The sequence below is a fragment of the Panonychus citri genome, unplaced genomic scaffold, assembly GCF_014898815.1.
Source record: "Panonychus citri isolate SS breed McGregor unplaced genomic scaffold, ASM1489881v1 Contig00139, whole genome shotgun sequence".
NCBI lineage: Eukaryota > Metazoa > Arthropoda > Arachnida > Trombidiformes > Tetranychidae > Panonychus > Panonychus citri.
In genome coordinates this window covers 181057-208432 of record NW_026515544.1, presented here as the reverse complement: position 1 = coordinate 208432, position 27376 = coordinate 181057, and the positions used below count along the sequence as shown (strand labels likewise).

The 27376-nt window shown below is 29.4% G+C and overlaps 5 protein-coding genes across 6 annotated transcripts in view; 3 read left to right on the top strand and 2 right to left on the bottom strand.

Moving 5' to 3' along the window:
* The first annotated feature begins 27 nt into the window (after nt 1-27).
* On the top strand, nt 28-8226 carry LOC128394232 (phosphatase and actin regulator 4-like). Its single transcript, XM_053354532.1, has 5 exons — nt 28-626; nt 703-902; nt 5507-5647; nt 6013-6089; nt 6813-8226. The coding sequence occupies exons 1-5, from the start codon at nt 188-190 to the stop codon at nt 6826-6828; spliced, it is 873 nt and encodes a 290-aa protein (XP_053210507.1). The 5' UTR covers nt 28-187; the 3' UTR covers nt 6829-8226.
* LOC128394236 (growth/differentiation factor 8-like) lies at nt 924-4856 on the bottom strand. Its single transcript, XM_053354536.1, has 5 exons — nt 4273-4856; nt 3748-3969; nt 3351-3691; nt 1394-1541; nt 924-1195 (listed from the first exon to the last, which is right to left on the bottom strand). The coding sequence occupies exons 1-5, from the start codon at nt 4628-4630 to the stop codon at nt 1008-1010; spliced, it is 1257 nt and encodes a 418-aa protein (XP_053210511.1). The 5' UTR covers nt 4631-4856; the 3' UTR covers nt 924-1007.
* Nucleotides 8227-8419: 193 nt separating the features above from the next.
* Nucleotides 8420-10035, bottom strand: LOC128394233 (serine/threonine-protein phosphatase 6 regulatory ankyrin repeat subunit C-like). The gene is made up of 2 exons (XM_053354533.1): nt 9879-10035; nt 8420-9138 (listed from the first exon to the last, which is right to left on the bottom strand). The coding sequence occupies exons 1-2, from the start codon at nt 9894-9896 to the stop codon at nt 8614-8616; spliced, it is 543 nt and encodes a 180-aa protein (XP_053210508.1). The 5' UTR covers nt 9897-10035; the 3' UTR covers nt 8420-8613.
* A 947-nt stretch (nt 10036-10982) lies between these two features.
* On the top strand, nt 10983-13135 carry LOC128394107 (putative uncharacterized protein DDB_G0277255). Its single transcript, XM_053354362.1, has 3 exons — nt 10983-12019; nt 12087-12283; nt 12398-13135. The coding sequence occupies exons 1-3, from the start codon at nt 11392-11394 to the stop codon at nt 12983-12985; spliced, it is 1413 nt and encodes a 470-aa protein (XP_053210337.1). The 5' UTR covers nt 10983-11391; the 3' UTR covers nt 12986-13135.
* Nucleotides 13136-13686: 551 nt separating this feature from the next.
* LOC128394141 (uncharacterized) overlaps nt 13687-27376 on the top strand; it is a 55164-nt gene continuing 41474 nt past the window's right edge. Inside the window, exon 1 of one of the 2 annotated variants that reach the window (XM_053354406.1) lies at nt 13687-14271. In XM_053354406.1, coding sequence (XP_053210381.1) covers nt 14203-14271 — 69 coding nt within the window. In that variant the 5' untranslated portion in view covers nt 13687-14202. The remainder of the gene's footprint in view (nt 14272-27376) is intronic. The other variant, XM_053354407.1, reaches the window with a different exon arrangement.

Sequence of the window (27376 nt, the reverse complement as noted above, 5' to 3'; positions counted from 1 at the left end):
ATTCTTTTGATTTGTAGCTCTTGAGTCACATGACAGCTTGAGAATTGTAGACAATAAAATTTTTCTAATTTTCTCTCAATCAAAATAGTCCATTCATTTGTATTTGTTTTAATTATTTGATGAATAATTTTGTTTATTTTTCGTTATCATTGTTTAGTTTATTGATCGTTTTATTCATCTACGTAAGATGAGTGACCAGGAAGTGAAAAGTAAAAAAAGTCTCCGAGGAAGAAGTAAAAATAAGACTACAAGTTCATCTTGTTCTTCTGGTGTCAAAGATAATGATAAAAACAATGGATCTAATCAACGATCAGCTGGTTCTAAGAAAAGTGCTAACAAAAAGAAAGGTTCATCTTCGATAATACTTAAACTTGGCTGTGTAAGAGGTAGAATAAGGATTGAAGATACAAGTTCCGATGAAGAGATTGTACCCAAAGTGGAGCCAATTAGTAAATTAGAGACTAATGAGATTCCGGTTGAAGTTAAACAAGAGAAATTGTTGTCCAGTGAATTGGAGGAAAAAGTTTCAGATGAAAATTATATCAATCGATTTATTAAAACAGAGAAATTCAATCTTCCAGAGATCAATCATTTGTCTCTAATTCATACAACACAAACATCATCATGTAAGTAAAGAAAATGCTAATTTCACATAATATTAACATTCGTTTTTCTAATTCTTATTTTTTCTTCTTTCAACAGTGATATCTAAAGACGATTTAGTCGATGACAATTCACCTTCTTTATCTGTCTCGGGTGGTCCTCGAGCTAATATTCCATTACAAACTAGACAACCTTTAGCCCCGAGACATAAAGCAAATTCGATTGGTGATAAATGTCCCAGTCCACGTATCCCTAATTGCGATAAATGTGAACATCCGACTCTACTTCTTGAAAAATTGGTAAGTTTTAAATTATTCGCATTTTCCAAATTGTATCAAAAAAACAAAGTTTCAATTTATATAATTTACTAATCATGATTACATAATATAATTATCACCATCCTATTAAGCACAATCACAGGATTCAACAACCATATTAGCCAAATTTTTCTGAAATAGGTAACCACCTTCATTAACATAGATTAAAGATATGTTGGACATTTCTCGTGGAGAGCAGCATAAGTTGATTATTGTCGAGTATTTTTGTACAACAGTCGTATGGTGATAACGAGCATGTGATATATCACATTTTCCTAGAAGATATAAGTTCATTCATATATATGAATTGAGTTTACATTCGGAGGAAAGGAGAGAGAGAGAGAGAGGGAGGAAAATAGATAGAAAAAAGATTATCAAATGCCAATAACCAGATAATTTTATATAAACAAATAGTTTGTTTATTGTGTTCGATTAAATTAATTGAATGGTCAATCATTTACAAGCTACTTTACCTTTGCAATAATTAGCATAGTAACCTGGAGGTTGAACAATCCAATTATCCCAACCAATTTGAGTAAAATTAACATAGAAACTTTCTCGACAGCATGATGATGTGTTTTTAATTGAACTACAATCAACCTTTCGTCTTCTTCTGGTAGCCTGTGTAATACATTTTAAAACAGAAATCAAAGTAATTAGGTAAACAATTAATTGATTATTTATAAATACTTTCAACTCTTTCCATCAAGAAAAGTTTAAGCAGAAAAAAAAATAATATCAAAACAAACAATCAAACAGAAAATAACATCAACATTAATTACTCATTCTCACAGGATGAATTGTTCTGATATTTGACTACAATTTGATTTATCCTTCAAATTAGCTAATCAAATTGTAATCTTTCTGATGATACATGATGATTTTACTATTTTACCATTAGCAATGAACAACAATTAACCAGTTAGTTAATTGTTGTTGTTATATGATCACCATTTGAGTCTCTCATCTACATATTTACATGATACAATTTTTCTCATTTTTGTTATTGTTAATCTACCTGAGAATGAAAAAAAAGTTATTGTTCCATGATAATAAATTCATTATATTCACCTTGAAGATAATCACAATTACCATCATTATCATGATAATCAATCTTTTGAACTTTTTTTACCATGTTGCTCATTTAGCTGATTATAGTGTTTCCAGCATCCTCCTCATAAAGATGAGGTGAAACAACTGATTAACTTGATTGTTGATGATAAAATATTATCAACAATCAACACTGTCATTATATTATATCAACCATTTCAACTTATACTCTTTTGATATGTACACCAATTTACAATTAACAATTGATTGAATACTTTTATTTAGTTAATTGTTCAACTTTCCATTCATGATCTTTATCATAATTTTCAATTACAGTTAAACTTTAACTACTTTCTCGTCTTTTACCTTGATTCAATTATCCAAATGTCACCAAATTGTAATCAATTATTTCATCGATAATCCAATTGTAACCAATGATATTTAAATCATTCATTCCTCTAATTTTCCCCTTAACAATTATATTTGAAGGTTTTTCTTTTCTCTGATTCGATTACAATCAGTTGATAACAATTTTCTTATTAACCAATTTACTTTTCTCTCTCCCTATTTTATGTCAATATAGTAAATTCTGAATCTCTGAATCAATTTTAATCAGTGAATGATGATTGAAAGTGAATACAATTCTTGATTAGCTAACTATCCTTTTCCTATGCATTGAAATGCCTTCACAATCCACAATCTCATGTGATTATTAACTATTAAGTTTTTTTTTCTTCATGTCACTATTACAGAATCAGCAATTTTCATCTGATTGAGAAACAAGAAGATTAAAATTAACGTGAACTGAATTATGTTAAACAATTAACGGAACAATTTAATGTTAACTTAGAAAACCTTTTGCTCCTTTTTTGTTGTTGTTTGACGCAAATTGCTACTTATATAATTAACACGACAATTAAATTACCAACAAGTTGTTAAATTGTTTGTTAATCATAAAAATTAAACTTGATCATCATTCTGATTGTTATTTCAAGTTCAATTTTCCCATCGGAAATTTATCCTTGATTTTCACCCAACATAATCTTTTATATCATCATCATCATTATCTAATCAATCAATTTAGCTCTGATTGAAATTAATTAACTGTTAGAAATGAAAATTACAATTTGTATCAGGTGAAGTTTAAAAATCTTATCTGATTATAACAATTAGTTTTCTTTCTTTTTTGTTGTTGATTATCTTCTTGTTGTTTATGATTAACACTTAATTTATTCTGATAAAATTATAATCAAGTGCTCACTGATTATCTTATATCAACAATCATGTTAATTGTGTAGTTAATTACTTTGAAAATGAACATGTTTTGTCAATGTTTCTCATCATCATTATAAATTGATTGGTTTAGTATCTGCTACTTACCGAAATGTAATTAAATTCAATTGTCATTAATGCTGAATGTAATTTGCATGGTTCAGTATCAATGACAATCATGGGCTGTCCTTTCAATGGATTCCATTTGTTTTTAGTAATTAATTTAGTTATGTCATATTCCCGCCATTCATATTCATCATTAAGAGTATTATCTGTGTACTTCAATGGGTTTGAGACTCCATTGTTAATTGGTTTGATTTGCTCAAAATAAGTCTCATAACTTGAATTGTTTAAAGGTGATGAGGATGCTGACGATGAGGTAGATGAAGATGTTGATGGTGTTGATGATGATGATGGTGGTGATGGTGATGATGGTGGTGGTGAACTTGCTCCTTTAACTAATAATAAACTTATTTCATTGTCATATGAAGCAAGATTATTTGACATCTTGTGAATAAGGTCACTTTACGGAAAGGATAACGTGTTATATCAATATCAAGAGTCATATTGAAAGTAGCACTTGAAAAGCCACTTTTGATTGGTAAAAGAAATAATTTATCACTTTCATCATCAGCATTCATTTGATCCATTTCATAATGATTGGTTCGAGTTGCTTGGTTTTTATTAGGATCTGAATGTAATTGTCGAAGCTCCAGTAATTGTGTATCTATTAATTTTGATCAATTTAATCGAGAAATTAATTTCTTATTGTAAAGTGACGCCCGAACTAAATTAGATTTGTAATGAGAACTTGCCGATTTTGGATTATATATATTTGGAAGTCTATGCATGTATATGTATTGGAAACTTTCTCAATGATTACTGATTGAATTCAGAACGATAGAGAAGTTGATTATCCTCTGGATAAAGAAAAGTATCTAATAAGATAATCCAAAACCGGCTTATTTTTTTTCTCTCTCTAATTAATCCCTTGATCCCACAATGTCACATTCAAAGATTGTCAACTTACATGCTTCATGGTCCATTGTTGTCCTAATTGCTGGAGCTCTATTAAGACCCAATTTATGTAATATTTTAATTTTGATATATTCTAATCTTAATTGTAATTCTGCTAAAGGTAATGGTGGTTGGGGAGTTGGAACTGATTGTGATACTGTTGTTGTTGATGGTGGAGTTGATGTTAATGAGAATGATGTTGATGTTGATGATTCGTATTGTGCTGATGTTGTTTCTGTTCTAATGTCTTGTTGACCATTATCACTTAATATAAATGCAACTGATGGCGATGTTAATGATAAGATGATGATGATGTTGATGGTGAAGGTGAAAAGTTTATGATTAGAATTAACTAAATGTGGTAACTTCATTTCATTGGAGAATTGACTTTGATTGAAGATAATGAAAGAAAAGAAGAAGAAAAGAAAAAAGAAATAAGAAGATAAAATAGAAAAAGAAGACTGAGTTTTCGTTTGATTTCTTTAGTTCATTACATGAACATTAGAACATTAGAACAATTTTCATCTCTCTTCGATTATAAGAACTTATTTTTTGTTCCAAAGGCAAAGGAAAAACACATATACAGAATAGGAAGAGAGAAAAAGTAATGTAAAAAAGAAAAGAAGAAAGTTGAGAAAAGAAAGAGAGTCGATTAAATAGTCATGGGCAATAAGATTAGAAAGAATCTTATTTCGCTCTTACCAACTTACAGGGTGTTCGATTGTTGTTCAGGGGCCTATGGGCTCCATTCGGAGTCGTGGCATACCCACCACGTGGTTGTCAAGTATTTAGTTGAGTCTCTAAATCTATGGAAATAAACTTTTCCCCTCAAAGGTAAACTTATCCAACACCCTGTAACTCTTGATCATCTTGAAACGTCTTTCTCTTTATCATCTATCATCATCATTGATTGTTCATTAATTAGATTAATTTTCCATAAAGTACCGATTAAAATTTGTTTTCCAAATTGTATCAACTCTTATTGCAAAGAAAACATTGTTATTATTACATGTTTCTCAATTGTAATTGGAATTGGTTTTAATTAATTGGATAAAATTGTTCAATTGTGATAAATTACATGATAAATTTTGCTGAGATTCTCACTTTTTTTTTCTTTCTCTTTCAATTCTTATTCTTATATCGAAATTACTTTCACTTTATATCCACTCATTTATAATCCGATTAATACCTAATCTAATTTTCTCATTTTTTTTCTCTCTTCTTCTCTAATAATTTACTAATTGTAGCAGTTAAGCTTCCGTCCCACGTTAGAAGAGCTCAAGGAACGTAAAGTCATTCGTTTTAATGATTATGTTGAAGTAACTCAGGCCCATGATTATGATCGTCGAGCTGATAAACCATGGACAAGATTAACTCCAGAGGATAAGGTTTGTATCTTGTAATAATCTAATATACATGTGTATGTATTGGATTAGGATTATCACTTAATTTTATTTTCCCTTCAAGAGACTTTAATTGTTTAATTGTTGCTAATGTATTTCATCAAATTACTTCAGTGCAAAGCTCAAGAAGTTAAGTTATCACCAACCATCAAAATTGCCTGCTTATGATCATAATACTTGATCATATTGATCAATTTCAATAATAATAATGATAATCCTTATGTTAATCTTATTGCAAACAAAACTTTTCACTCGATTGAAATTTACTTTTTATTTAATTGTTGATCAATTAACTTGTTTGATTAATCTCTTTCTCTCTCTCTCTCTCTCTCTCTCTTGATCAATTTTAGGCTGCTATTCGTAAGGAACTTAATGAATTTAAAAGCTTAGAAATGGCTGTTCATGATGAGAGTCGACACTTGATAAGGTATTATACTGATTAAAATCATCTTGACTTGTCTATTTCCGTTTCCTTTGGTTATCATCCATTTGGCTAATATCAACATCGTCTCACCAAAACCACTAAACAAGATGAAACAATATATAAATTATTCTAATATCTTTATTTACTATCATTCAACTTATATATTAAGTATTATTATAATTATTCTGAATCAGATTAATTTACTATTAGAACTATTGGAAGAAAATGAAAAACAACAGAAATACTAATTTTTACTTCCTTCTCATTAGATAAACACCAGAGGATATTGATGATGATGAGAGTGTGGATGCTTAAGTATTAAGATATATCATTTCTTTTCATTTTTCCATAACTAAATTGTTGTTGATTTTAGTTCTTGTTTCTCTTTATTAACTTACTTAATTGTTGATTCTCAAAAGGACTTTACATCTTATCAGAATAACTTGTCAACAACTCTAACAATCATCTTAAGATTAATTCGTTGAGATACATAAGATAATTAGTTAATTCTCACTCTGACCTTGCATTTATCACATTGACTTCGAAAATAATAATAACAATTTTGATCCATAGACTTACGATCGTAATATTGTTCACTCATCAAAATAGAAGTTCCATTCTATCATCAAATTTGAGACGTTGATTGATTTATGATATAACCATTTGTTAAATTGTTTCGATTTTCACCCAATTAATTAACTTTCTTTATTCATTTCTTTTTTTCAGATTCCATAAACCTTAACATGCGATATAAATATATATAAATATATGTACATATATTTTTAACTTTATCTTTGGATGAAGATAATTTGTTGTGACCAGTTAATTTAGTTCTCATTAACTGCTAAATTGATTAAGGAAAACACTGTGAAGAGATTAAATCAAGGAACCATTTAACTATCATTGGAACCATCAAAATCTTAATCATTTACCAAATTCGACCCTCGAGTTTTTTTTTATCATAACAAGAAAGTAAAATGGACTTTCCTTAATTGTGATCTCTTTGACAACGAGGATTCTCAACAAATATCCTAAAAATGTGCCAACGACTTTTTCTTATATATACTATATTATATCAACTGTATCTAAACAAACAAAAAGGCCAGTTAATTAGTTAATTATTAATTAATTTATTTGATTGGGGAAGAGAAAGAGAAACAAACTTACTTTTGTAACAATAGTAATAACAATGCAAGAGAAGCGCTAAAATTGAAAAGACGAAAACTGTGATTTGCGAAAACGCAACAATTAAACAAAAAAAAATGCAGACCGATTACAAAGAGCAACAATTAATAGATCAGCTAATTAACACACAATAAGAATCATTTAAATCAAATTAAAATTTGAAAGTAAAAAATTAAGCCCCAAACAAATGAAAAGGATGAACGGACGAGGAGAAACAATCAATTTTCAATGATTTCGTTGATTAAGTTGTCCTGTTATCTTGTTGTGTATTATAATTATTATTATCTTTGTTATTATTATTCATTGTGATTATTTCATCTCCTCACTCTGTAAACCACCCACTTCCGCATCTTCAATCCACTTCCTGAAGTCCATTTCATCATATGTGTTTTTTTTTCATCACATTCTAAAAATTTTTGATTCTTTTAAATCCATTCATCATCTTTATCCTCTTCTCAACTCTGATATCGACTTCATTGATGACAAGTTTCATTGATTCTTCCAAAGAAATGATAATAATTCCATTAACTGGATTTACTTGATTGTAACTTTTAACTGTATCTGAATGAAAACAATGCATTGTAATATTTTTATCAAACTATTATATCTTCAATCAAAGAAATTAAGACTGAGGAAGCAAAAAGAAACGATAATTAGCTAATCATCTAATTGTTTTTCATTCATTTTTAGTCTCAATATTACCTCATGTTCATCATTCCCATCAATTAATATGTAATTCAATCCAAATAACAATCAACTAATTGTTGGTTTTATTTTCCTTTCTCTTTCCAAATCTTAATCATTTTCTAAAATCTCTCCAAATGAAATAATGATTTTAAAGAAATACAAAACAAAACTGATTCCACTTTACAAGAGTAATTCCAAATCAACTCTTAATTGCTGGCACAAATTAAGAACAATTAAACTTGCAATCAAGTTCAAATTTCGTAAGAAACGATGGTAACTCCATCTTAAGAATTTACTTGTTATGTTTTTTTTAATTTTTCCTTCATTTCAACAATTAACTTTATCTTTTCGCGATTAATATTATATTAGTATAATGATTAGTTGATTGTTGCCTTTGATTTTTTCTTCTCTTCGATTAGAGTATTGGAAACACCCAAATAAAAGGTTATTGGCCTGATAAGTCAAAATGTTTACGCTTTTAATGTCATTTGATTGGACGATTCTGATTGATTTGATTCTAATCAAAGGTTCTCACACAATAAAACCATGATTTAAATTGTTATGAAAATGGATAAGATCATTGATTATCGTTCATGTCTCATTGAAAACGATTAAAATGTGATGATGTTGATCAGCGGGTTAATTGTTTGCTTATTTATTTGAGAATAATTTCAAGCATGGAAAGGACGAAACTGTTGTTGAGAGCGTTGTCAAAATCTAGCACATTAAAACCCTCGTTGTTTTTAATGTTAATCATATCGGCCTTGGTCATATTGGAGGCTATGGCAAAGCAGACATCTTTGAATATGTGCTCGGCTCCTTCATTGGCATAATCACCAACTTTATTGTAGAATCCGTTAATTGCTGCCATTAAGGGTGTAAATCCATCGACAGTTTTTGCATTGATATTAGAACCATGTTTGATTAGACACTTGGCCACGTCGTTTTTGCCCTTAACGGAAGCCCAATGAAGAGCAGTCCACATATTGCGATCGCCTTTGTTGATATCGGCTCCTTTGCTGATCAGAAGGTCGATTATTTCCTCGAACTGTCCTTCATCGACCATATGAAGAGGTGTATTTCCTGAGGTGTCTCGAGATTTAACATCGGCTCCTTTTCCGAGTAATCGTTTCACTTCAGCTAAATCTCCTTTGGAACAAGCATCTCGAAGAAGTTTGTTCTGTAAGATAGTGGAAAGAAATGTTCACTTATTAGAATTAAATGAAAATCTTTTCTTTTTTTAAATTTATTCATCAAATTAAGAGACTTTTCTCTCGATGGTGACAGTTTGAGCGAAGAGATGGTTTTGATTTGAAGCCAAGTTGATCATTTACACTGCGAATAAATTTACGGATCAATTTTAAACAAACTGACGCAGAGAGAGAGAGAGAGAGAGAGAGAGAGAGAGAGAGATGAGGATGAGGATGAGGATGTGGATTCAGAAAAAGAAAACAAGAAAGAGAGAAATGGATTATCACTCCAACGATTATCAACTTATTTTTAGCTTCGGTTAACTAATATTTCTTTTGAAAAATTAATCTCAACACAATTTACACACTTGAAGAAAACAAGGAAATTGAGAGAAGAACGAAAAAAGAATCGAAATGTCCTTTAAACTGATTCGATTAATAGTTTATCAAAATTAACAAATACACGAAACAATCAAATAAGAATTCGAACTTTCTGATCTAATGTACAAATTGAAAGTTAACATCGAAAGTGAAGCTTTTGAAGTGATGAACTAAAAACTCAATCAAATGACAGTTAAATTATGAAGTTAACAATTAAGTAAATCAACAGTTTAACTACAAGGTACGAAGTGAATTAGGTCAACACAATTCATTTGATTGTTTGGGATGAATTTATTAGAAGACTTTTCTATGGAGGATTATTACACTTTTATCAGAACAATTTACTTACATCAGGATTGTTGGACATGTTGATTAACGATTTAATTAACTGACACACCGAGAATCGAATAAAACTTGGAAAAATTAAAGTAATAGAATAGAAATATTAAAGTAAAATGGAATCAATTTGTTAGTCTTTTCTTTTCTGAGCCTTGTTCGCAATCATTTTCTCCTCCCATTTTCTCAATTAGTACCAATTAAAAATAGCGAAATTAGCTCAAGATGAGAAATAGAGATTTTCACAAGAACCAGAGCAATCGCTGTGTATTCTTAATGTTGCCAAGAAAATTTCAGCTCTAAACCATCAGAAGGAATCAACTGTCGAAATTAAGATTGTTTACGTTTGAACAGATTTTGAACATTTACTGGTTATTCTGAGATTCGACTCACTTAATTATCCTCCTACTCTTCTCGAAATCATCAGCCTTGTAATTCAGTTGATAAATAATATTTAAAATAAGAATTGAAAATGAGCATAAGTCAGCATTTCAAACGAAAAGATCACAATTTGGTAAAGTTTGTAAATATCCAAGTGAAACGATCGAAGGTGAAAATCGAGCAAAAATAGAAAAAGATAATCTCAATGTCCGATGATTTCGATAAGGTCAAAATCGATCGTTATTATTAATTGTTGATTAATTTTTCTCTTTCCAAATCTTGCTCATTTTCCTATTCTTTCCAAATTAAATTAATGGTTCAGGATGGAAACCCAAGAAAACCAAATCCATTTCTGAAAATCATTCCAAAAACAATCAATTTCTCATCATCACCATCATTTACATTCAAAATAATTGAAATGATTAACTTTCTAATCAACAATTAAATTTAAATTCGTGATGAAACGACGGTAACTCCATCTTACGGAATTCAATCTAGTTCAATTGATTAATTTTCGAAAAAATTTCAAAAGTTTAGTTTAATTTCTAACTAAATTATATTATTAATAACAATTTAAATTATTTGCAAGTAAAAAATGGTCCATTTAAATGATTATCAAATTTAATAATTAAATCGAGCAAATAAACTTGAAACTATTTTATGGTTAAAAGAAAAAGAAATTAAATTTGGCGGCAAATTGCTCATCGGAAATGAACCTTTTGTTTACTAAAGTAAAAGGTAAAGTTCAATGTTTTCACATTCAATAAATTCTGTAAATTGTTTAACTCATTTAACTGTGAATTAATTGTTGATTATTGTTTCGATATTGCAAAAATTATTGTTGAAACTGTTTGTAGATTGTGATTATATGGATGATATCACGTGGGTTCCACCTTGAGTGAAGCATTGATCATATGTTTACGTGTTTTTTTTTCTTGATTTCATTTGAAACTGATCATCATTTTTAATTTTGTTTCTCTCTTTTTCAACAATTAACTTTCAATTTCTTGATTTATTCATGTTAACAATGTTTTATGCTGTTTGTCGTTCCGACTGTACTACTATGATAGTACATTAAATGATCTGTTGATTATTGTTTTCTTTTTTTTTTCTCTACATCTCAATCTATATTTAAGAAACACCAAATGAAAGGTTTTCCGTACACTCGGTTAATAAGTCAACATGTTTACGTGAACTTGTACTCGAGGTTTAGACGATTGATTTTTTTTCGCAATTACTTGAGTTATAGATCTTCAATTTTATCTCTGCTGTTTAACAGATTCCAACCTAGACTGTTAATCTATCGTCCATCCAATTGGTATTCACATTGTCACCGATCAAAGTATTCCCCTTGGTTCATGCTCTCCGGTGTTTCTTGCCATTTCTGGAACAATAAAGGAATCAGTGAAGACGAAATATGGGAGACAGTCAGTGATTTTGATCAATTGTTTGGTTCAATCAATTCATCCAAGTATAACAACGATGCCACCTTACCATCAACACCACCATGTTCATTGGCGAGGAAAGAAACACCCAAGTCAACCAGTTCACCAACATCTAATAGCCACTCCAATTATTCAATAGATGAAGATGGTAGATCATCAGATGAAGATCATTCAAATGAGATTAACACTAATAACCACGATGAAATTGAAGATTTAGATACAACCAAAAAACTATTATCATCTAAAGGCTGGGAAGCGATAATTTTGCGAGATGAATTTCAAGTCTGGAGAAGAGAAATTAACTCTAATGGATTATATCAATATAAAGGTATTCATTTGATCGTTACGATTCCTTTAATCATGATTGTTTCCTCATCTCTTTTTCTCACCTTCAGTTTTTGGAACATTCAAAGATGTACCTGCTCAAGATTTCTTCACTGTCCAAAGAGATTTAGATTACAGAAAAAAATGGGATCAACTGGTAATCAAATTAGAGATTGTTGATAAACAGAATGTGTTTAAAAAGGCAAGAAATGGTAGTCACTTAAACGATTCTGGTAATGAAGTAATTCACTGGGTTATGCATTACCCTGTAAGTATTTTTCTCTGACTATTTCCATGGTTCATATTTATATGTTACTTTTAACAATATTAATCAGTTGTTATCAAAATTTCCTTCTCTCTCTCTCTCTCTTTCTTCCTACAGTTTCCAATGTACAGTCGTGATTATTGCTATGTTAGAAGAGCCATAATTGATTATAAAAACAACATAATGGTCCTAGTCTCTCGTGCAGTTGACCACCCTAATTGTCCAGTTTCTAACAAATATGTTCGAGTTTCTGATTATGAATCGCAAATGGTGATTAAACCACACAAAACTTTCAACGAGAATGGATTTGATTACATGTTAACTTATTTTGATGATCCTTGTTCAGCCTTCCCTAATCCAGCTTACAATTGGATGGCTGCCTCAGGAGTACCTAATTTTGTTGAATCATTGCACAAAGCAGCTTTACAATTAAATAAAGACAGGAAAACAACGACCAAACAATTAAACAATTGTAATACCTGTACAGCCACCGGCACCAAGACCCAGTCCAATGATCCATCCACTGCCAACAACAACAACAACAACAACAATAATAATAACAATAACAATAATAACAACGATAGCAGTAGTAGTAATAATAATAATACCAACAACAGTAATAGTAAAAATTGTAACAATTTAAATAACTTGTACATACAGTGTATATCTTTCAATCGACCTCAGCAAGAAAAAATTGATTGTTAAAATTTTGATTCTATTACTTATTAGATGTTTTTCCCATCTTCCATATTTGCCTATTTCTTTGCTCAATCAATTTATGTGTCAAAGAAGCTTGATTATGTTAATTGTTTCTTTATTTTCTAGTTGCTTAATTATATTAATTAATTTTGACAACTTGCTTGTTCCATTTTGATTAATTTCATCTCATTACAAGTCTTTACAATTTACTCAAACCAAAATAATAAGGCAAAAAATCCTCGAGATTTTCACAAATCCTTATAATCTTTTAATCTTTAAATCAATTAATCTTCTAACCAATTTAAGTAACTAAATTGTTCAGCATATTGACTAACAATTAAAGAGTTTAAATCATCTTGATCAGCCATCGTAACAATAACAATTAAAAGAGAAAGTAAACTGAACTAATTTCTATCGGAAATTTAACTAATTATTATACAAAATGAGCCAAATTACTGAAACCAAATCAAATTAAAAGGAATATTAATTTTCAATCAAATGAACAATTAGCCGAAATCAGTAATTATTAATATTTAGGAGTTTAAACTTGAATCATGGATAATCCGATCAATCATTGAGGTGATTAATTAACAGTTAGTTAGCGATAGCAAAAGGAACAATTAACTTGATCGTAACATTGTTCTAATTTGAAGTAATTGATTGTTAAATGCTGAGTTGATTAGAATCCTAACGAAAATTGATTGTCTACGCATGACGTTGATTCTGACAAAGATTCAGAGGTTTAGAAATTCAAATTATCAGAACTGAACAAGACTGAATCAAGGAAAGATAACAAATGATTTTACCTGGTGAAGTTCATCAAACCATCGTTAACTAATCAACAATTAAGATTGATTGTTAATTATTGTTTACGTCTCATTTTTATTTCTCCTTATTTGTTTTATTTTCTTTATGATTTGTATTAATTTTGTTTCTCCTCTTTAATTGATTATTTCATGATTTACATAATCGCTCTAATCATATCTAAAACAACAACAATTAAATCATCATATCAAAATTAAGCTCTAAATTTGATTGAAAATTTAACAAAGTTTTGAGCTTGACAAATATCAAATATTCACAATTTGAACCAACCTGATTGATTCTGTTTCATTCATATCAACAATTGATTGTTGCTGATCATCAACTCTAACCATCAACAATTAAGTTATTCGTGCAATTCAATAAGTGAGACATAAAGTGATTTAGTTAATTGTTACAAAATGGCCTCATCATCTGGTAACTATGTTGATTTTTCAGCGATACCTTTACAAAATTCAGTTGAACATAAGGTAAGTTAATCATCAAAATTAATTGTAACCATTAAAGATCAACAATTTGATACAAACATAATTACCAAAGGAAACCCAGTAGATATTGTTAATTATAAATGCTTTTTACAGATGATTAACCCAAATAAACAAAGTTTCTCAGACAATTAAATCAATAATGAGACAAATAAAATAGCCAAATTAATATAAATTACTAATGTATCTGTGATAATTATCATTAAAAGTTAATTATAATGATATAAAATAATTTATTTATCCATTAACTTGACAATCAATTGATTTTCACATTGATCATCTCAATTGTTATCAATTTTTCATAGTGATAATATCAATATGAATACTTGAGAGTCTTAATTGTCCCGATCAATGCAAACCATCAATAATTTAGTTAGTCTATTATATCAAAAGAAAAAGGTAACAATTGATTATTCAAACTTTTTGCAATTAAAAAAAAATGTTGACAATTGAATTGCGATAAACATATTAATCACTTAATAATAATACGAATCTAATTAAATTTGTTTCTTGTCGATGACATTAGTCAACATGATGTTTTCGAAGGAGAAAAAAAAAGTTAGAATAATTTTAAAAATTTTCGACAGCAAACAAAATATTAATTTCCTATGTTTTTCATGTTTCTCCATGGAAAATGTTCAGTCATCAGAATAACTAATTCATCTTCCACTTATAATCATCATCATTATCTCCCTGTTGATTTAAATAAGTTCCAACTCCCAATGATTTGTCAGAGAAAAGAATTACAACTTTTTTCTCTCCAATTGATTAACTTTCCTTTTAAAACTTTCAATTAAAGTTTAAGATTTTCCTCCCTCATGCTAATTAGTTTTTTACCTGTTCGAAGATTAAGAATATAATCAAAGGTATTATCATATAATCCGATGTTCATTTAAAAGTAAAATAATGATAATTAACGGAAAATTTTCATGATCAAGGTGCTAATCAATGATTCTAATAATGAGTCAGAGTAATTCAGATGATGAAACATTTATGACTAATTAAGTAATGAAGATTAACGAGATGGAACAAAAAACGATCCATAGTTAAAAAATTGATTCCATTCATTTGGATAGCATGATTTTTTTTTCTATCATCATGATTATCATGATATTCAGTAGTTCAGTAATTGTATCATGAAAAATATTCAAGACCAGGTTTATCTCGATAGGAAGATAGAAAGTAAATACGTAGGTAAACTCTTAGTGGGTGGTTGATGATTATGAAGATAATGATGAGAAGATAAGTAATGATGATGTACAATCTGAGAGAGAGAGAGAGAGATGATTTATCTTCCCATTTTTTATACTTTTTTCCCGCATCATCATTTTATCTTCATCTTAAGGGCGTTCGATTGAGCAAAATGAGTAGCTGATGTAACCTTTTCATCCTCATCCTCTTCACCATCATAATTATCATCATTATCATAGTCATCATCTTAATCAGTAACAACAATGTACGATTTTAATAATGATTGTGTGTTTATCCTTAATGATGAAAATCTTATCGAATTGTTTTTCCTGATTATCTATAGTGATTCAACCAATTGATTTCATTGATACTCATCATTTGTTAAACTTTCGCACTAATTGTTGAACAAATTATTTTAATGAATGAAAATGATCAAATTGTTACTCAATTGCAAATAATAGTTTCAAGTTAATTGTTGATATTCAGGCTTGATCATTATGTTATTACAAAAGGTAAATAACTTTTCCCTTTCTCGTTTTTTTTTGTATATTAATATCATCCTGTGAATTGTTATTAATACATTGTTGTGTTGATTGTTATGCTTGTAGACCAACCAATTAACTGGTCAACTAGAACAATTTAAACACTTAATCTAAATAATTCGACCGTAATAATTAGCTTGAGGAAAGTTCGACGAAAAGTTCTAATAATAAGGAGAAAAAAGTTTCCATTTTTTTTCGTTGATTCATTTTCTTTTTCAATCAAGATCATATTTAATTAATATTACTAATTAGTCTTTTCACTTTGACCAGAATTAGAATTGATTTCGATACCAAATTGATGACCCTTTTTACCTTCATTGACTGGATTAAGGTTTCTTCTTGTTAATCTTATTCCATATTACTAATTATATTGGATTAGCAGATAATTTTAGCCAATTGTCAGTCTCTAAATAGTTAACCCAAAAGCTTTAATTATAATCTGTAACCTGGAAAACAAGTCTACCAGTCATGAGCTAATTAAATCAATGAGAATCAACTAATTTCAGAGTTTTTGCAATAATTAAAATCTAAATTCAGTTCAATAGGATTAAATGATCATCTATTAATATGTAACAGTTAAATGTAATTACAAAATACTAATAATAATAATGATAATTAAGGTTAAAATTCAAATGTGTGTGACTAATTATAGCTTATTCAATGTAATCTGCATGAGTAAATGTTGCAGATTAGCTGAACTTTGATAATAATAATAAAAATTGATGATTAAAAATAACATTTGCCCATTGAAATATAATAGACAAAAGTTTATTGATAACGAAAAACAATCAATTGATTTCTATTGATCGATAATCCAATCAACTGAGATATTTACAATTAGCAGATGAAAACATTTTCTCAAGTAATAGAAAGAAAAAACCAACAGAGAAAGATAGAGATGAAAAGAGAAGGTGAAAAAAAAAGATTCACCAAATTCTGATTGCTTTTTGATTAGACAAGGTAATCGGTAATATTGGTGATCATCCTCCCGGATTAGTAAAGGTGAAAGGATTATAGATTAAGAAGTATAAACAAATAGATTGAGAAACAATAGAAAATATCATTTTTTTCTGAATAAGAATATGGGAAGATAAAGGAGATGAGATTATTACTCTATTTACTTATTATAATCTTAAGGTGAGATTGTTATTGTTGTGATACCGAATATTTGTAAAAGATGAAGGTGATTACGAAGGTGGGGTTGATGATGATAAGCAAAGGTAAACACAGAAAACATTAGATATTATGAGAAACAATGTGTAAGGTGTTAAAAGGATAAGCTGAATAAGATGAAGAGCAAGAAAAAAGGTTAAGGCGGATAAAAGTTAAGGTGGAGGTGGAAATGTTTGAGGTGATAAGAAGCAGCATAAATAATGAACAGGGAGTGATTATTGGGAGTGGAAAACACCTAAACCTTTACATTGAGTAACATTGATCTAATAAATTACCATTTTGAATGTAGATTATGTTAAACAATTGATATATTACCTTGATTATATTATCATCATATTATCATAATCAACATGATTGTCAACTTTAATCAAGTTGAAACGATTGCTACTTTTTAATATTTACCCTTTCCTGGTGAATATAATTTTGACAAAAATACTTCATGAGTGATTTATGTTTTTCCTTATTGTTTTGTAGCATCGGTGGGCATCATTATCAACTTAATTTCATGTTATCATTAATAGTTTATGAGTCTATTGGGTTACCTTTGGTCATGATGATGATGATGATGATTATCATTACATAGATGAAGGAGAAAACTGTTTTTTTTCTGTTCTTCTTAGAGAATTAGTTTTTTTTCACTTTTTTTCATGGGGAAAGTTTCACTCGTTTTCATCAAATAACTTTCACGCTATTTGATCAGCCAAACTCTAAGGGTAAGGTAACAGATACCTGAGGATAATAATGATAAGATACTTGATTTTGAAGATATAAAACAAAAGAAGACGTTATCATCTTCATCATCTTCATCATCCTTATCTGTTGTATCAAAATCTTGAGATTCTGGGATAGTATTTATCAGAAACATTAAGCTATTTCCTTCCGAGGTCTTCATCTTCATCATCATCCTGAAAAGCTTAGTAACAATTTTGTCACACTCCAGGTATCAGTTGGATAACATTAGTTATATCTTTATCATCAGTACAATTTCAGCTATTTTCAGGCTATTGCTTCAGTAAGAGAGGCTAAATCTCTGAGAAAATGTTGATAGAAAAAGGAAAAAGTTCAATCATGATGATAATCAGTGTGTATGAGAGGGAGGGAGAGAGAGAGAGATTGTGAGTTGAAAAAAATAGAAACTGATATAATCTTTCATGAAGAGAACTTGAATCTTAACAGATGACCACCGATATTTTTGGGGATAGAACAGTTTTTTTTCCTGACCAATTGTGAATTTACAATCTACTTTCTAAAAGAAGATTGTGAAAGACGAAGTGACAATTTCACCAGCTTATCATCTTCATCTTCATCAAAATTTATCATCATCACTTCTTTATCTCCATCACCTTCAATACCTATCGATCCTTTTGATTTCACCAATGAAAATCTTACACTTAAAGAAACTTTTACGTTTTTTTCCCTTGAGTTCATGATCAATCCCTTGCATCTAAATGTTAATGAGAACCATAAAAATCCCAAACACCAGTTACACTTAACCGATTTAAATGTTCACAGACTAAATTGAATCAACTGATTGCTGGATAAATCACTTGACAACATTAATCTTACCATTTCATTACGAGCACTTGAAAATTTTTTCAGCTGAATCGTCAAAAAATTAACCTGAAAATTATCATGATGTTTATCAGAAACTTGATAATAAATCCAATTCAACTTTTCAATATTTTCTCATTTTGTTGCAACAGTTTGACATTAAATTTAGATCACCTTAACTTCATTGATTGTTTTGGAATAATAATAAAATTAATCAAAAACTAAATCGAATTCCAATTTTTGAACTAAACAATGATAATCAGGGTTAATAAATAGTCAGCTGACAAACAATCATAAAGCACAAGTGAATAATATTAATCATAACCATTTCGAAAATCAAATTAAAAATGAAAGAGAAAAATTCTCAGTAATAATTGATCACATTATCAGAATATGAGGTAAATTCAGTTAATATGGTAAAAGAATAACAATAATTATCGATTAGGTCTCCAATTAGAATACCATCAGAAAGATGGAGAATCGTTAAATATCATGAGAATTCAGAACTTAATTCATATCTAAATTGTCAGACGTTAGAAATTATTACTATTACCATTATCTTTCCAATCATGAACGTTACCTTAATAATCTTGATCTGACAAATGAAATGTTCAGGCTCATGACGATAATCATTCGAGATGATTAGCATTCACCATACTAATTCTCACCTCATGATGATAACAATGTGCCAATGATGATGATGATGATACAAAGTATTAGATGATGAGAAAGGAAAAAAAATTCTAGAACTCGGATCAACTGAATTCCCGAGTTAAGCTCAGACTATATTTTTTTCCTTCTTTTCTCCTTCTGAATTTTTCCCGTTCATATTTTTCATACATGGCTCATAAAAGGTATTCTCGGTTAACTGTATTTATATTTAAATATCATCTGCTGAAAATACTATCATGAATATAATCAGAACATATCATGAATACCATGAAAGAATTCACTCTTTAATTAAACCAGATACAAACATAAGAATATAATGATAACATGATGATGGAAAAAATATCGAAGGGAACATTTCACTTGGAATTCTAATTTTCTCTCTCTCTCTCTCTCTCTCTCTCTCTCTCTCTCTTTGTTTTTTCGTTCTAATCCGAAAATTACACAATCAGCTTTGTGAACTTTTGAACAAAGAAAAGTTCTAACGACTCTCAGTTGATTCATTTCCAGAATAATCATTAATAACGATAATAATTACTCTCCACCAGCTATTAACCTGAAGACCACCACATAGTGATAATATACCTTTCAGAAACTCTGAAAAGTTATTGTTTAAATTTTCTGATTGTTTCAAAAACTATTGAAGAAAACTTTGATTCCTCAAGAGGATAATGATTATGATCATCATGATGATACAGATATTCATTATCATCGATTCAATGTTTACTCTATTTCTAGATATTGACTAATATAATCAATATAAGTTTTTCTTATTAGATTGATTGAGAATATGGAAGAACAAAAAATATATTAATAATAGAAAACTTTTTTTTTCTTCAGAATCAATTTGCAGCCGTTTAAATATTTGATTCAGTTCCATGATGATGATGATGATGATTACAGATTCAGCTTTTGATACTTTCTCCATGAAACTAATGGAATCACTTTTATTATTATCATTAACTCCCCTGAAATATATGAATGTTTTCAATGTTTCATCCATGTGCATCCAATTACCTGTTAGTGTAAGATTATCTTGGTGATGATAATAATATCACCTTGATTAACATGATGATATGATTTTGGTTGATAACATTTACCTTTGAATGGGTTAGTGTGTTTCGTGCCTGATAAACTTGGAATCCATGGATCGATATGTTTATTGTTATTTGTTCAGTTGACTTTGTGTACATACCTGGTTCAGGTATATGCATGTGTATATCTCTCTGGGAAGATTATGTATACTTGCTGGAAGGAGGAAGATGAGCAACGAGAAGATGAAATAAGATGACGAGGATAAAGAAAAAAAAAGAGAGACAAGTTAAACATCTCACTAGGGAAATATATTCACTGAAAAAGGCTCTTTTTTATTACTATTCAACATTTACATTGACACAGATGAACAGGTAACTTGACTGATTTCATTTCGTCTTCAGGTTCCTCAGTATTTCATTTGGTCGATTTCTTCACAATTTTTTTCTTCTTCTCTTCTTTTCTGTCTCTGTTTGTTTTTCTATTTGTTTGTTGTCATTTTTTTCTTGTTTTATTTTATCATCGCCGAAACTCAAATTTAAGCTCATCAGACTCATGAAATTTATTCAGTCTACCAAATTCATAGACAATCTCTATTTTCAACTTATTCAGTTTACATAATATTTTGTTATTATTACTTTGTAAAGTTTTATATCGAATTTTTTCCCCTCGAATTTATGATTTTCCCATTTAGACTTTTCAATCTATTACTTAAGATATTCACTATTGCTTAATTACATCATTGTTATATTATTGTAATATTATTGTGGGTAATTTAAATTAGCCACGAAATCTTATTAGATTTTGTCTACTCTGACAATTGGATTTTACGAAGATTTGATTCAGTTGATTTTCAAGCTATCAAACTCCTGAATCTGAATTCGAACCATGAGTGACAAAGAGCTAAATTGTGAGGAATTAATTAATTTTTTTAAATATACACTGCGATTAGAAAATGGATTAGTGTATTTAGAGTACTGACCGATTGGTTTACCAGCTGACAGCTTATATTGTTGAAATTTCGACCTAATTTGTATTGGATTAAATGTTGGCTATAAAAGTTAAGAGTTTATATAAAAAAAGTTCAATGGTAACTTAGCTCATTCAGGTAACAAGGAAAAGTTCAAAATGATTTAAAGTTTTACCTGATGAACAAAACACAATTTACTGATTGGAGTGATAAATAAATGAATGTACAAAAGTATTAGCTTAGGATTAAATGATCGTTGAACGAGTGATCAAGTTATACACAGAGAAAGCCAAACATTTACCTGAGCGAGTGAAAAGAGTTTCAGAAAAAAAAGTCAACTTGTTATCAAAAATCGATTGGGAAAAGAGAAAGGAAAGAAAGAAGAAGATAAAAATGATGATGATAATGGTAAATGTAAGACACAAAGTAAGAAAGAAAGGAAAAGATGAAATCCTTGAAGCAAAACAAAGACTCGAATCAATGAAAACCAGGTGAAGAGCATGATAAGAGAAAGTAGATGATGATGATGATGATGAAAGAACCATAATAATGTCCATAAACTTGAAGCTTTTCCAATGTATTTTCATGTTTATCTTTTTCTTTGTAAATAAACTTGTAACAACAAACATGATTCGGGTTGGATTTACGGACATTAGTTTCACTGAATTTATCATATTCTCATCATCATGATTCATCATCCTGAAAAATAAACTTTACCTTTCAGTTTGGATAATAAGATGATCGTCTCTCTTATCATTTGCACTGAAACACTATTAGGGTCCATTGTTTTTTTCCTCTAGAAATCCATTCAATGTCCATGCAGAAAACTCTCATCATCATCATCATCAGAATTATAACCAGAATTTTGATCATTACAGTTCAAAATAACATGAACATTGAGAATCAGGTAACATTCATCATGTAGTAATAAACATCACGAGTCCTAAAGTTGATTTCAAAATGATGATAATCATGATTAAGCTTGACTGTCTTTCCCTTTTTTTGGTAAATGTCTAATCTTGTTTTTCTGCTTTTCTAAGCTATTCAGGTTTCTTTCCCCTGAAAATGAATTATTCAGTATCTCCATGAGCCAAAGATATATAATTGTGTAGGTAAAGGAACCAACGAAAAAAAAAATCATTTCCAACTTTCCAATTCCTATCCCAATGATAACGAATGAATTTTGAAAAAGTTTTTCCTTCTTCAATTCATCATTTCATTCACTTTGTTCATTGTTATATATTAATAACTCTCATGAAATGTACCATCAAAATGAACTGGAAATCATCATGATAGCAATAGAAAGCAATTATTATAATAATCTTCATCAGGGTAACATGATGATCGTTGTTATTATTAACATGGCTTATGTTTGTTGACAATGATTGACTTAAAAAACAATTAACCTTCCTAATGGTTTAGTTTTTTGTTGTAATATGAATCAAAAACATCATCTAAAGACAATTATTTTTATCGACGAGCATTTTTTTCCTGTCACAATTAACGATTGATTCGTTTATCTTTACTATTTCAATGGTAATAACCATTACAATTAACCTTTTAAATCATTTGGAGTTGTTGTTGTTGTTGCTGTTCAACCTTCACTATCAACAGCAATCAAATCACTTATTCAATGAGTAAATTACAGTTAACTAGATGTATTATTTTCATGGTTTTGTGTTGTGTTGATAGTTAATCATTGTTTACCAAATGCCGTAAGGGAATTTACTTGTTAAATTGTTCATTTCAATTACAATGTTATTTTTTCCCGGTTGATTTAATTTTCTACTTCTGATTACTTGTCTCAATTTATTCTGATTTATTTTACTCCTTGATTTACTAGTATATACCTTGATGATAATCATTTTGATTTATCTCATTTCATGAAACTTTCGCTTCAAATTCATTGACAATTAACTTGATTTTTTTCCTATAGTTTTATCATTATTATGATAATTGTTTTTCTTATACATACAAATCGTACTCACAATCATTCATAGTAATGATTTGATTGATCAGGATTAAAATGGATCACAACAGATTATCAAATATATCAAAAGGTATTTGAAATAAGGTGATTAGTGATTGATTACCCTAGATGATAATTACTTTCTTGGATAAATCCAAAGAAATAATCAAAGCTTATTAATTGTATCAATATGATAAACTGAAAGTTATTCATTGAGAAGATTATTATTATCATGATTAGTATTCATTATTATCATTACCAATTCCCTAGGAAACTATTCAATATGATTTCTGTTAATATATACATTAGTTAATCTTCATCATTTGTTTATTGTCTGGGATTAAGGATGAGAAAACATTAATAGTATTCACAATCCATGAAAAGTGGCCTTTTTCAGGATAAACCATATTAATCTGATACAAACTGTTGATCAAGTTTCTCAATAATCAATGAAATTACCAACATGTTAACATGATTTTAATCCATGATGAAGATGATCAACTTATTACATGATCATCAGTGAATAAAACTATCCAGAGTAAACAGATATTCTGACCTGAAACATGATATTTACCTGATAAATAATCAAATGGAAATCGTATTCTGTATAAATATTAGATACACATTTAGGTTAATTAGTTAAATGGTATTCATTTGATTACAATTTGATGTAAATTAAAATTTATCATATTTCATCATGGTTATTAGTTAAATTATATCAAATCTATTGGGATTAGTAACAATTTAATTTCTTTCTGCAAATATTAATATTAGTGATATGAATTATTTTCACTTACATTGGTCAATCTATGGACAATTTTTTTTTCTGATGGTCAACTTATTATTATTATGTTATTGCTAATTAACTCAAGTGGTAGTGTATACATTCAGGTATTCAATCATAGTTAATTTAATCAATTTATTTACTTGACAGTTTAACATTGACCAAAGTTTTGTGTATCAAATATTGATTGTAATTGTGAAAGTCATTTGAAATGGTTCAATGAAATGCAAAAATTACTTTGATCAATCAAAATAATGATAAACAATCAGGAATTAAATTTTATTGTGTCCAGTATATTAAATAAAAAACAATCCTTGGAATCAACAAACCAATAACAATTTGCCAAACAATTAATGACAATGATGATAAATATTAATAATTATTATCATTTTTTTCATGTTACTTTTGTCAGATTAAATATTAATCTTGACCATTAATGTAAAGTGTAACCAAGAAAAAAGGGACTAGACAATGAATGAAACCAATTGGTCAGAATATTGATCGTACCAAGGAATAAAATGCTTACCTGAGTAAAGTCAATAATGTCAAATAATAATCAAAATGAAAGTAAATCATTAAAATTCATGAAAAATAACAAAACTGTATAGTAAAATTCTAAACATTTTCATGGTCAGTTTACTGGACATTGATTGACTAGACTAACAAGTGGAACGTGATTCATTGGGTATAACTAATTTCTACTAAAATGTTTGGTAAAAACCATAACCAATGAACATGATATTCGCATGAATGAGGATATAAAATCATGATAAGCGCTTGAATATACATGGCAATTCGATTTCTTGAAAACCATGAAACTAGTAGACTTGAAAGGTAAGAACTTGACTGAGACTCGCTTTTCATTATTGTCAATTTATTGACAAAAAAATAATCTGAAGAAGGTTTTTAATTTTTTTCACTTTCGATGCTTTTTAGTTATGAAACAAACTACATTTGGCAATAGAGTTTTGCACGAACATCCTAAAAATATCGTCTATCAATGTTTCTGATCAGCTGACGGAAGTTATTAATGGCCAGTGTCGAATTAGATACGTAAACCAAACCGGTAACAGAAATTGGGCTCAGAGAACCTTCTAGCACGTTTCAGAAAGTCAGATGAGCTGTTTGGTATGGCCTGAAAAGCTGCTCAAGCACATGCATATAAGAAAAAGTAGATTACAAGGCCAGTAGGGTAAGGTTTCTGTGGTTGCAAGTAAGATGATCAAAGTTCTTACTAAACACAGGTATCTATGCAACACCTGACTCAAAGAAGATGATGCAACACTGTTAATTAAGCAAACCGAAAATGATGTGAGTGATCAACCTTAGTAGTAAAAAGGGAGGACAGTGTTTCCGGAAGTTGCAGTACCGACCACTACCCAAACCGTACCGACCATTTCCGGTATTAAGGTGATGATGTGGGAGGTAGTAACTTCCGGAAACACTTGTAACCAACGGAAATAAAGTTTTGTGGCTGAAATTTAACCGTTTTTTTTGGATAAATTTTTCCGTTTTCTTTCATCATCTCACCTTATGACTAATTTTTTGCCCTCTTTTTAATAAATAGATCTTATGCTTAAAACTATTATTAAATGATGAAATAAAAGGGGTTTTTAAGCTATAAAGTTAATTATTTCATTAAAGTTTAATTAAAATTAACGTAATCGAAAACTTAAGGTAATATGAAACAAATTAGTTCATATTAAATCAAAAGAAGGTTTCAAATGTTAGGGTGGCCAGCTAAACGATTAATTTCTTTTGACAAATAGTCATTGCATCTATCAACCATCTTGACAAGATTCTCCATAGATGAACTTTGATCCGCTGAACCTCAGTTATCATTAACGTAAGCAAAAGACCATAATAACTGTCTTCCCGACCTTTAACCACTTTCCTTTTATTCAAAAATCTGTTTAATACAGTTTAATACTTTCCGGAACCGGAACTACCGGAACTTTCGGTTATTAAAGTTGAAACAATTTCAGCCACAAAACTTTATTTCCGTTGGTTACAAGTGTTCACGGAAGTTACCACCACCCACATCATCACCTTAATACCGGAAATGGTCGGTACGGTTTGGGTAGTGGTCGGTACTGCAACTTCCGGAAACACTGTCCCCCCTTTTTACTACTAACCTTCTGAAAAAGTTATCTGATATCGGAAGCTTATAACCGAGAAGTCGCGAAAAATGTAATTGTAGATCTACTCCATCTTGATATCGATGCAAATTCAATGATCAAGACCACAACCAACACTGTGCATCGAGAAAGCGCCTAATGATTAAGGCTGGCAAATTTAAACAAATTGATACTTAAGTCCAAATAATACCTTAAAAATTAATAATTATTAATTAATAAGAAATGAAATTGTACAATGAACGCGTAAAGATCCAAGCCTCGCCGTTATCTTCCTGAGAACAGTCCGAACAACGGAGCGATCGAATAAGACGCTTTTGGACCTAAAAGCGTTAAAATGAACTAGCGGCATATAGCGTACGGTTTACTAGCAAGACAAAACTTATCAACAGATTTGAAATCAAATAATAATTTCAATCTTAGTGTAAGAGAGAGTTTTTCTCAAAATCCAAAAGAAAGAGAAAATTAGAAAATTCAATAACTTTTGACCTCGACCTGGTAAATGATGATTTGACTTGGGTTGATTATTGAAGATCAACCATCAGGTTTATCAATGTATCGGTATTGAATATTATTGCAATATAAAGTGAGAGTGTGGTGAAAGAGGACATATAACTACTCTGATCAAAAGATAAATAAGTTTTGTTAAAAGAAAATTATCAAATATTTTACTAAGTATGTTGAATATGGCAGTACCTCTCTGTCAAAATTGGAATTATTTTCCATGTTATGGAATCGTATCCAGCATTGGATGCATCTGACAGGATTTTGCTTAAGCAAAATATTACGTTACAAATTAAAAGACTTATTGACTCTGGAATCACCTCCAAAATGATTGGTTTTAGTGCTAAGCTGTATGAGTTGTTTGACCAAATTGACCAAATAACTGCTCAATTTGATGAGCTCAAAGAAGTCAATAAGAATCTCGAAGAGGAAAACAAAATGTTGAAAGAATTTCTCAAGATTCAAGAAGGTCCAGAAGGCCAGAAAGAGGTTAAATTCATCGACTGGGCACTCAGAAGATTAAACTATGCCTATGGAATAAAAAGAGAAGAGTTCCCAGTCTCCTCAAGG